This window comes from Arachis ipaensis, chromosome B3 (assembly GCF_059453495.1).
Source record: "Arachis ipaensis isolate K30076 ecotype BB chromosome B3, ASM5945349v1, whole genome shotgun sequence".
Classification (NCBI taxonomy): Eukaryota; Viridiplantae; Streptophyta; class Magnoliopsida; order Fabales; family Fabaceae; genus Arachis; species Arachis ipaensis.
Window position 1 is genome coordinate 1741000 of NC_142438.1, and position 12956 is coordinate 1753955.

The window sequence follows — 12956 nt, forward strand, 5'->3', positions numbered from 1 at the left end:
TTTTTGTATCATTAGATATAGGATTCACACATTCATTTAGGATTATGTTTTAAATTTACTTTAGTCATAGCTAATAAATTATTTTTATCTGCTGATCAGTATTTGCAAAGTTAAATATATAATATATAACGGAAAACATCTCCAAAATTATATATTACTCGTCCAAGTATACTTAATTATAATTAGTACCATAATTACTCTCAGAACATTAAAGTATTAAGCCCTTAATTAACCTAGCTAGTTAGAAGCTAGAACTATACGTACTAAGATACAAATTAACAAGCTAACTAAAATAACAAATAAGAATAAATGATCGTTTTTATCCATAAAAGATATAGATGCTGACAAATATACCTATATAAAAATAAAACGACAATTATAACCATGGAAGATGACTTTCGTGTGCCAAGAGTTTCCAGACGTTGGTTATACAATTGATCCGTTAGAATATTCTTGGCACACGGATCGGAAACTATCTTTCGTGAATATAATTATCGTTTTATTCTTATATGAATAAATTTGCCAACGTTTGTATTTTTCATGGATACAAATGGTAATTTATTCAACAAACAAAACCAACCACCATTTTTCTTCATCACTCCACTAATAATTAATAACTAAGATTAAGAGCAACATGAACTACCTAAACAAGAACTAACCCAACAACACCACAAACTAACACAAGGACATCATGAATCAACCATTCTTGAGAAGCTTGGGACCAATCTTTTAAGAACCATAGGCATCCTCAACTTGTTCAATGCTCAAAACACTAGATTTCCAATTGCTCTTACAAATATATATATATATATATATATATATATATATATATATATATATATATATATATATATATATATATATGCAATAACAAAAACTAATTAAACATGCATCGATCATCAAGATCAGTTAATCAATCATCCATCATGAGAAGCTTGTGACCGATCTTGTAAGAAACATAGGCAACAATGCATGCATACTCAACTTGCTCAATGCTCAAAACCCTAACTTTCCAATCGCTCAAACTCACAAGCTTAGGCTTCTTTATACTCAAACCAACCAGTTGCTTAGCGAGATCCTTCAAATCCGAGAACTGAAATTGTCCAGGCCATTTTTTCATGGCAAGCTCCTTAATATCAGCACGCACACCATTGAAAATGAGACCATACCCGTCATTAATCTTAGAAGTTTTTTTAGAAACCTCAATCCCCACAAAAAAGAAATTAGGGTTCTTGAGAAAGTTGTTGAGAGAAGGAGGCAATTTGTCAATGTGGAAGAGTTGCAAGATAAGGCACTTGTCATCAATGCAAAGATGTAGTGTTGCGGATCTGTACTGCAAATATTGAAGCGTATTCGGTTTCCATTCAATATCTAAGGCAACGATAACGGATGAATTTGCTGGATATAGAACATTAATGTCTTGAACCCATTGATCTACAATGGTGGCTTTGTCTGTGGTTTCAATTTTTTTTCCATCAAATTTGATTGTGTATTTGGAAGTGTCAGAGTTGAATAAAACGGTTGACGCACCGCTAATTCCATTATACTTACGGATTGATGATGATGATCCAGACATTTTCCTCGGGTATAAAGTGATTAAGAATGAAAATAACTTGGTAATTTGAGATGTATTTAACTATTTATAGACTTAAGAAAGAATATAATGTAATTATGTAATTCTACCTTTTCTTATCCTTTATGTATTTATCACTGAGGACTAAGACCATCTCCAGTAGGGAACTCATCCCAGTTCCTGTTTATGGCCTACCTGTCATAAAAAGTAACTCCACATAAGCTTTTGCGTCATAAACAATAAATAGGAACTCAAAGCATCTCTCTCTTCTCCATTAGGAGGAACTAACTTTAGTCCCTATTGTGGTCCCACTTAATTAATTAATTAAAATACTTAAAATTAATATAATTAATTTTTTTCAATAATATTATTTAAATTTATAAATTTAAAAATAATTCATTATTAAAAGATATTAATATTAAATAAATTCATATATAATAATAATACACAATATATAATTCGAGATTATACTAATTTATAGTTTTGTGTTTACAACTGCTAATTTTAATAATATCATTAGCATTTTAAATTTTAAAAATAAAAATAACCATAGTATTATTGTGCTATATTGAAGGCATACAAATTTTTTGTCTCTAACTAATTAATAGGACTACTATTTATACCTTGTATAGTGAATATTGCATAATTTTCTGTTGCAATATGAATGTGCATGGTTATGAATGACTGCGATCATATATATACGATTGCATCTAAAGAAGTGTCTCGCTCAAAACATAGAAAAACTAAAGCTTCCACTTAACTTTTATTTGTAACCTCACTAGCTACTTAATTAAAAACAAAAAAACTATCAAGTAATAAGAGCATTCCATGTCAATGTGTGGCAATACGGCGTTAAGATTGATGTATACATTATTGTAGTTGTAGAGTCATAGGAAATATTGTAGTAGAGCCTTGTAGTCCATTGCATGTGTGTGTTTGAAAAGTGATTTTGTATAAATAAATTTTTAGGATTAGAAAATATAAGATTAAATTTTTTAAGATATATATATATGTTCCCCTTATGCTGATGATGCGGCTTTGACCGAAAGCTGACGTATGCATATTAGGTATATCATCCATGGACACTTTTCTGCTTCTAATAATAAGTAATAACTAACAATAATCGTCATTTAAGAAATGTAAAATATATCTTTCTTCAATGAAACTAATAATAAACTTACCTTTATATATAGAAGAAGAAGTATAGCTAATATATATATAAAGTCATTGTTGTGTCGTTTACGTGCAAGCCTGAGACTCCGAAATACGGTGAAAACTCAGGTGCAGTGGACTTTACGTGAAATTAATAGTTGAGAATCGTTATATGAAATGATTGATTTGACTAAGTTTGCACCCCGAAACATATATAGATGCACTTAATTAATTAATTTAATTGTGTCAATTACAAAAGCAAATAAAACTTATCTGCATATATCTTGTAAGCTAAAGTGAGGTTCCTCTTAATGCACATAAAACTCGAATTTTATTTACAATAACAGATGGAGACACACTTAGCTAAAATGATTGGTTTGCAATTACAAATATTTGTTCAGAAATTAGAGAGATGATTTTGCGGAGAAGGTTGAAGGGTTTGCAAGTCCATGGTTGAGTTATCGTGATGGTTGATGAGGGTCCTGGAGGCCCAAAGAGAACTAAGGGCGCGAAGACGAGCATAGTAAGTAACTCCACATAAGCTTTTGCGTCATAAACAATAAATAGGAACTCAAAGCATCTCTCTCTTCTCCATTAGGAGGAACTAACTTTAGTCCCTATTGTGGTCCCACTTAATTAATTAATTAAAATACTTAAAATTAATATAATTAATTTTTTTCAATAATATTATTTAAATTTATAAATTTAAAAATAATTCATTATTAAAAGATATTAATATTAAATAAATTCATATATAATAATAATACACAATATATAATTCGAGATTATACTAATTTATAGTTTTGTGTTTACAACTGCTAATTTTAATAATATCATTAGCATTTTAAATTTTAAAAATAAAAATAACCAACTCAACTAAAAATTATTTTATAAGGTATAAAAATTAAATTTATTTTTTAATATAATTAAATTTAATTAATTATAATTTAATATAATAATATAAATAATATTCAATATTAATTATAATATAAATAATTAATATAAATTATTAATTAAATAAAAACTTAATTATTTAATCTAATTAATTAATTAATTAATTATTATTTAAATAATTAATATAAATTATTAATTAAATAAAAATATAATTATTTAATATAATTTTTATTATAATTATTATTAATTTAATTATTATTTAATTATTTAATTATTTCAGATTTTATATTATTATTTTTTTATAATAACTTGCCAAATGGCAAGTTATTATTGGTTAATTTGAGTCCCTGCTTAGAGGGACTCCCTTACCTTGATCCTTGTACGGGAACTCACTCCTTCTTTCCTCCAATAGTTAGAGTTCCTATATGTCAGAAAAAAGTCAAAGAAAAACTCACCAAGTTATTATAATTATTTAATGCATGTATGTATCTTCATTTAAGTGATTATGTATTTTTCAAGGATAGACTCTTAGCATTTCGATCCCAATCTATTCGGATAATCTAGGGTGACAAATATTTTAATAATTAATAAATATTAAATAAGATAAATATTTTAGTTTGGCAAATCCAATGTAATGACAGTAGAATTAATGCAATTTTATTTAGGTTAATATTTAAATTCATTGCTCAAGGATAACCGAATCTTTGAATTGGTCTTTCAAAAATGTTGTTAATTACATAAGTAATGAAAAATACAGTCGTAACTTAAATTAATTTTTTTCGTTATAGATAACGGCATGTCACATGACATAATAATATAATTACATAACAGATTATTAATATATCAAATAATTATTCATATCTTAATGTAGCAAAATATATCAATTAATTATTTTATTACAAATGGTATTAATCTATTATCTCATTATTTTATATGATGATATGCTATCATTTAATTAATAAAAAATTTAATTTAACTTATAATTATTATATTTTATAAAGACTAATACGAGTAATAATAAAGATAAAACAAATGAGGCTAAAACTTGAGATCTCTTAGTCAGAAAGAAAGGAAAATTATGCCACTCAAGCTAAGGTTCATTGGCAATTAGTTTAACTTACTTAAAATCTATCTTTTTAGTTTATGGGTCCAAGTGGAATTGGGCTTGAATAATTTTTTCATAATGTCAGAGTTATTGTGAGTTTTACAGGGGTGTAGAAAATCATGAAAGGATAATTCAAAAATTATGTATTAACATAAATTTAATTAATGTGAGAATATTTTTATCAAACAAAATTTTTTGATAGGTATAAGATGAATCGATTTTTTATGATAGTTTTGTCAATGTCATTTTTAATTATTTTTTATGAATAAAAATAATAATTTACTCCTTTATAAGAATGAAAAGTAACATCTTATAAGAAATAATGTTAACATTGAGTGACTTCATTCTAAAATCATTTATTAAAATATCTTTAATTAACTCAGAATTATTAGGATCGAATTAAAATAGAAATAGATTAGGTGGTCTATTTATTCTGATCTGACCCGGAGCAAAATAGATCTAAATCTATCTTTTATCTAAAATGCATCTTAAAAGTACATATTAAGGTTACTTAATAGAAAAAGCTTTTATAAAAAATATACCAATTTTAAAATTTTAAAGCATTATTTGTATTTGTTAAAGTAAAATATTCAAAAATTTTTATTTATATTAATATTAATATTAATATATGTCCTTAAAATACATATTAATTAAACCCATAAAATAATTAAAAGTATGATTTTACTAAATGCTAAATAATAAAAATAATTTAAATTAGTCAATGAGTAATAGCTCAAATGGCATAGTCTCCCTATACTCAATTAAGAGGTTGCGGGTTCGAGTCTCCTATCTTTGGTTAAAAAAAAAATTTAAATTAGTAGTAATTTTAATATTTTAAATTAATAAATGATATTGATGATTAAAATTTACAATTTAAGTAGTATATATATACACTTAAATATATTGATTTAAAAATTTATCAAAAAGTGATAGTAACAAATGAAATAAAACAAAAATTGATCGAATAAATAGAGGCTAATTTTTTTAGAAATGGAAGAAGATTGTATATTTTATTGTATGTAACTGGTTAATTAGTGTACTTTTTATATGATTTTTTTATTTTAAATACCAAATTGAACCCTCATTTTTATTATTTTAATTTTTTTCAATAAATATAAAGCTAAAGATCAAATTTGTATGTTTAAAAAAATTTAAAATTAAAAACAAATTTAACCCTTAGAAAGTTAGAATTACATATTTTTTTTAAAAAAAATTGAAAAGCACAAATCTAATTCCCTGATTTATGGTCTTCACATAAAAAAATACACTAATTAGAAAGAAAACACCAAAATTAAAAAGCTATAAATAAAGGATGGAAATGATGATATGCAAAGTTAATTTATCTAACCAAAAAAAAACTCCAAAAGTAATATTACTCCAAATAATTAATTGTAACTAGTACTATACCTTGAAAATATTAGAACCCTTAAGTAACATATAGAAGGAACAAGACCAACCTTATGTAAGATTAAAAACAAACAAAATCAAAAACCATTTTTCTTCATCAATCCATTATTATTAATAAGTACACTACTTTACTAGTAATAACTAATTAATAACTATAACAAATATATATATAACAATATCTATAAAGATTGAAAACCACATAAATTAAATAAACAAGATCTAGTTACCCAATAACACCATACATAAGCTATAAACATGCATCATGATCAACCATCCCTGAGAAGCTTGTGACCAATCTTGCAAGAAACATAGTCATCAATGCATCCATACTCAACTTGCTCAATGATAGATTATTTTTTAATTCAATTTAAACCTTATATATTTTTCTCTGCTGACCAACCTATGTATCCCATATGGGAGGAAATGTTGATATGCATATATAGTTAAACAAATATCTAATAATAACAAATAAAAACTCCTAAAATAATATTACTCCAAATAGTTTATTATAAATAGGATCATAATAATAACTCTCAAAACATTCCAAGACTTTTACTAAGAACCTAAACAAGCTAATTAAGATTAAAAATAAAAACAAAATTAAAAACTACTTTTCTTGATCACTACTACTCCACTACTAATAAGTACTACTTTACTACTAATAACTAATAACTAAAAACATTAAAAACCACATAAAATAATAACTAAATATACAAGCACTAATAACCTAATAACACCACACACTATAAACATGCATCATCACCAACGCTTGTTGAGAAGATTGTGGCCAATCTTGTAAGAAGCATAGGCATCAATGCAACCATACTCAACTTGCTCAATGCTCAAAACCCTAACTTCCCAATTGCTCATACTCACATGCTTAGGCTTCCTCATATTCAAACCAACCAAATCCTTAGCTAGATCCTTCAACCCCGGCCGGCGAAACCGACCGGGCCATTTCTGCATTGCAAGCTCTCTAATATCCGCATGCCGACCACAATTGAGACCATACTCATTTCTAAGCTTCAAAATATCATCACCAACCTCAATTCCCACAAAAGTGAAATTAGGGTTCAGGAGGAAGTTTTTTATAGAAAAAGGCAAATTATCAATGTAGAAGAGTTGCAAGATAAGGCACTTGTCATCAATGCAAAGTTGCAATGTTGCGGATTTGTTGCTCAAATATGAAATCGCATGTGGTCTCCATTCAACGTCTAAGCCGACGACAACGGACGATTTTCCTGCGTATAGAATGTCGATTTCTTGAACCCATTGATCTACAATGGTGGCTTTGTCAGTGACTGTGGTCTCAATTGCTTTTCCATCAAAGTTGATGGTGTACTTGGAAGTGTCATGGTTGAATAAAACGGTGGAGGCACCACTAATTCCAAGTTTAGGGATTGTTGATGATGATGATGATCCAAACATTTTGTTATGAAAATGAAAAACAAGAGACAATTAGAAGATATCCAGGGAGATTGGTGGTTAGGGATGAAAATAATTTGGTAACTTGGGATATATTTATAGACTTAAGAAAGAATGTAATGTAACCTTAACCCTATCTTTTCTTCTTGTTTTTATGACCGAGAGTGATGTATTTTTCTAGGTTGGACTCTTATTGTTCCAAGTTTCTTTGACAAACCCAATGCAAAGAGATAGAGTAGAATAAGTGTAATTTCATTTTATTTTTTAGAGTAACTATTTTGGGTCTAGCAAAGTATATCACTACTTGATTTGTGTTTATCATATATAATCTCGTCTGATCTACAGATATATAATAAATATATCCAAACTTATATTTATTTTTTCTCAAAGACAGATTAAAGTTATTAATTAGTTAATATATATATATATATATTAAAAAAACTTTATTATTTATTATTTTTAGTCATCACCTTTTAATTAAGTCAATTTTTTTAGTTAAATATTTTAACTTATACTTTCAAATAAAAAATAATAAAATATTAAATCCTGATCACTCTCCAGTATTTTCTTTATAAAAAACATACAAATTTTAAAGTTGCATTTATTTTATATTTATTAGAATAAAAATTAAAAAGTATTTGCTTACAATAATACTTAAAATATATATAAGCTAAACCCATATACAATTATAAAAAGGATATGTTTAAACATTCACTTCCAAAAGTAAGATGATTCTAATTGATCTTTTTCACCATCTCTGAACAAAACAAAGACTTGTACTAAGAACCAAAACAACCTAATCAAAGATTAAGAACATAAGCAAAATCAACCACCATTTTTTTCTTAATCACTCCACTAGTGAATACTATTATCATTAATGACACAAAATAATTAAACATGCATCATCAAGATCAAGTGATCAATCATCCCTGAGGAGAATGTGACCAATCTTACAACAAACATAGGCATCAATGCATCCATACTCAACTTGTTCAATGCTCAAAACCCTAGCTCCCCAATTACTCAAACTCACAAGCTTAGGCTTCTTAATTTCCAAACGAACCAGACGCTCAGCTATATCCTTCAAACCCGGCGGATCAGACCACGGGTTTCGACATTTTTCCAAGGCAAGCTTCTTAATATCGGCATGCACACAGAAATTGAGACCATACTCTCGATTAATATTAGGAATATCATTAGCAAACTCGAAACCCGCAAAAAAGAAATTAGGGTTCATGAGAAAGTTCTTGAGAGAATCAGGCAAATTGTCAATGTAGAAGAGCTGCACGATAAGGCACTTGTTACCAATGCAAAGATTCAATGTTGCGGATTTGTTTCTTATTGCACACCGTTCAATATCTATGCCAACAACAATGGATGAATTTGTTGCATATAGAGCGTTCATGTCTTGAACCCATTGATCTACAACGGTTGATTTGTCAGTGACTGTGGTCTCAATTTCAGCTCCACGAAGTTCGATGGTGTATTTGGAAGTGTTAGGGTTGAGTTCAATGGTTGAGGCACCGCTAATTCCTCTATAACTTTTGATTGATGGTGATACTGATGACGATCCTGACATTTTCTAGGGTGATTAAGAATGAAAATAACTTGGTAACTTGGGATGTATTTATAGACCTAAGAAAGAATATAATGTAACCCTAACCTTTCTTCTTTTCGTTTTAATGACTGAAAATGCATGCATGTATATTCATTTAAGTGATCACGTATTTTTCTAGGATGGACTCTTAGGCTTCTGAGTTTATTTGGCAAACCCAATGCAACGAGAGTACTATTGGAATAATCATTCAAATTTTATTTGGATAAATATTCAAATTCGTTCTTTAAACATAACCTCGTTTTCAGATTAGTCTTTCAAAATTGGAAATGGATTCTCTCAAGTGAAAAAAAATACTTGAGAGAATAAAGTGTAATCTCTTGCCTTTAATTTTATAAATGAGACCAAAATTAAATAGGAGAGAGAAAATAATAAAAGGTTAGATTAAACACTTTATAGCATCTAGTTTTTTTTTTACTGGAAATGATCCACTCCCTTCAAAACTTTTGTTAATCACATGATGGAAACTCAGGTACAGTCGACTTCATGTGAAGTTACGTTGATAACTGAGAGCCGTTAGATGATTTGCCTAATTTGACTAAATTTTCATCTAACGGCTCTCAACTATCAACTTCACGTGAAGTCGATTACACCTGAGTTTTCACCTAATCACATTAACGATAAAATATATAATTGTAGCTCAAATTATTTTTTTTATATAGATGATAACATATTACGTGACATAATGACATAACACATCAATATTACATGTTACAAAATAATTGTTATGTCATCATGTTATATCGGTGGTGGCAAAATTTAAAAAAAAATTTGGAATAATAAAAAATTTTAAAATATAATAATATTTATATTAAAACAAAATTTAAAATATAATTACTTTTTAAATTTGTTATTAATATATAAATTTGCACATAAAATTAACAGAGAAACTAAACCTGATTTTCATTAATAAATTAAACTAGTTTTAAATAATAAAATGGGTTATTAACCGGTTATAAAATTAATAAATTAATTTAAAAAATAAAAATTGTTTTTCAAAAATTAATCGATTTTTTACGGACAAATGGTTTTTGCACATAAAAAAGAAAAACCTATTTTTTATTTAAAATTGAATGTTTTTATCTAAAAACTGATTTTGAAAAAAATAACTTAAAAAAACTAATTTTATCTTTGACAATATTTACCTTTTAAATTGATGTCTACCAAAAGTGAATTGTGATTATGTATGGATAGAAATGGTTAGGATGACTATAATAATTTTTGCAGATAGCAGTGAAAATTTTGTAGCGATTTTATAAAATCATAAAACCGCTACTAAATGAATAATTATGGTACACATCGTGACAGTTAATAATGGGCTGCAATCAACCTTGTATTTAGCGGTAGTTTTTCTAGAACTGCCGCGATATATACTTAGGGTGAATTATTATTTTACATCTTACGGCGATTTTCTTTCAACCACTGCAAATTGCGTTTAACTACATATTTCAATATTTTTTTTAGTAATAACCATATGGGTATAATCTAGTTTAGTTAACACTATTTTTTTAAACTACATATATTTAAATCATTGTTACTTAAACTCGTAATACTATTTTTATATTCGTTTTACGTAAAAAAATTTACAAGTTAAATAAGTTATATATGTTAACTCATGTTGCAAAGGATAGGATATATAGAACTGGAAGGATACAAGACACAACTTATATCATAAGTTTTACAAAGGAACAAGGACTTTTGAGGAAAATGTTAAGCATCGCCCATCAAGAATAGAAAAAAATAACTGGAAATGGTTTCTTGAATATCGCAGAAATAAAGGTAACCCTTGGTATTTTTTATTATTTCCACCAAAACATGCATATGTACATAATAGACTCCTTACATTTTATACTCAACATCTCATTCTCATTTGTATTTGTGTTATTTGTTCATAGAAAAAAGTGTAGACAAAACGCTTTAAATCCGAGTAAGCAACTTTATACACATACTGGGGACTCCAAAACATTGGCAAGAACAAAAGACGAAGTAGTAATAAATTATTAGGGATAAGTATTGTTTTGGTCCCTAACGTTGAGGGTCAGAATCGAAATCGTCCTTGATGTAATTTTCTATTTAGAATCGTCCTAAACGTTTTATTATGAGTTTTTGCTTAATTTTCCTGAATATGGTGTTGTTATTTATATAATTGTGTCGATATCAATGTTATAGGAGAAAGTACGAGGAATGCCCGTTGGTAGAGGAGAGTTGTGAATCATCACTCATAAAAAAATGGCTCTTATATCCATTCCGATGCGCGTGTTATTGGTGTAAGTAATATTTGAAAATTTTAAACTTAGCTTATTGTATATATTGTGCTAATTTTAAATTATGATAACCCAATTTTTTGTATATCTGTAGGAAGTAATTGCGAATATTGAGAAGCAAGATGAATTCTCTAAGCACGTTTTACAAAATGATTCGCTAGTACAAGTTTTTGGAAATGAGCATCCAGGACGAGTTCATACATTAGGTGCTGGACCATGTCCCAACCAAGTTTTTGGTAATGCTGCTGCACAACCATCGGGTTTTGGTATGCCAACTGAAGAGTATCAGAGGACGATTGCAGAATTAAAGGCTGAGATAGCAGAAGAGAAGGCGAAAAGACAGTCAATAGAAAAACTTTTAGGATATTTAATACGACAGCAAGGAGACAACTTGCCCGCTGACATTGCTGCAGAGCTGGATTATTTGGGCAGTACACCGGCCTCATGGCACGCAAGGCCATTTTCTTTTGGCAATTATGATCTGCAACAAAAATAATGACTTTCAGTCAATGTAATTAGATACTATTGAATTTAAATTGTTTTAATGTTTTAAGTTTATTTTCTTGAAATTATCGAATTCTACTCTTTATATTGAATGATGCACTTATGACAATCTCATTATATATGTTTTGTTTGCATATATATAATTTGGTTTGTTATGCTATTTTGTTGTTTTATTTGGTTGGAAGTTTTTTAAATTAATCAGTAACTAACAAATAAAAGTTGAATAAATAGACAGCTATAAAAGGGGCAAAATAATAAAAAAAAAACTAAAACTTTAATGGGAATCCAGAATTTGGCGGCGGTTTTTAACCGCTGCAAAACAGCCATCGTTTTCATTTCGCTGCTATTTAGTGGTAGTTCGCAAACCGCCGCAAAATTGATATACATTTTGTGAAACCCCTATGGCCGTGGGTAAACACCGCTGCAAAACTATTTCTTAATTCGCGGCGATTATTCCAGCTGATGGTATTGATTGAACTTGAGAATGGGGGGTTGAATCAAGTTTGCACAAATTTAGCTTTTCAAGCTCTGTTTTCGCGGAAACGGAAATTGCAGGAGATTTTTTCGTTTTGTTTCATGTGCAGAATAGAAAAAAGAGAAGGGAAGAAGAGAAAGAGACAATCATGTATCTTGGTTCGGATTCTAAGTGCAATGAATCCTACGTCCAGTCTCCACCACAAATCATGGTGGAATTTTCACTATAATCCACTGATTACATTCACCAATACTATTGAATTACTCTCTAATTCAACTAGTATCTACCCCTAAGTTTTCTTTACCAAAGCTTAGCAACCCAAAGTGCTGTCCCAACTTGGAAGGGGAATCTACACAGAATCGAACTCACCAAGTGTTAACCCAATTTGGCAAGGGGAACTAATCCTAGTTCATCAACCCAAATACACAGAACTTCAGTGGCTTTTACATGCATCACTCTTGCCTTTTCTCTCTTGGCTTTTTCACTCACATCTTCAGCCTTTTCTCAATACACAAAATGACACAAAATAGCCATAACAAAAA

The 12956-nt window shown here is 28.4% G+C and overlaps 3 protein-coding genes across 3 annotated transcripts; all 3 read right to left on the reverse strand.

Moving 5' to 3' along the window:
- Positions 1-913: 913 nt before the first annotated feature.
- On the reverse strand, positions 914-1576 carry LOC107632408 (3'-5' exonuclease-like). The gene has a single exon (XM_016336092.1). The coding sequence runs from the start codon at positions 1574-1576 to the stop codon at positions 914-916; it is 663 nt and encodes a 220-aa protein (XP_016191578.1).
- A 5314-nt stretch (positions 1577-6890) lies between these two features.
- LOC148569651 (3'-5' exonuclease-like) lies at positions 6891-7559 on the reverse strand. Its single transcript, XM_088509523.1, has one exon. The coding sequence runs from the start codon at positions 7557-7559 to the stop codon at positions 6891-6893; it is 669 nt and encodes a 222-aa protein (XP_088365649.1).
- A 916-nt stretch (positions 7560-8475) lies between these two features.
- On the reverse strand, positions 8476-9135 carry LOC148569652 (3'-5' exonuclease-like). Its single transcript, XM_088509529.1, has one exon. The coding sequence runs from the start codon at positions 9133-9135 to the stop codon at positions 8476-8478; it is 660 nt and encodes a 219-aa protein (XP_088365655.1).
- Between the last annotated feature and the right edge of the window lie 3821 nt (positions 9136-12956).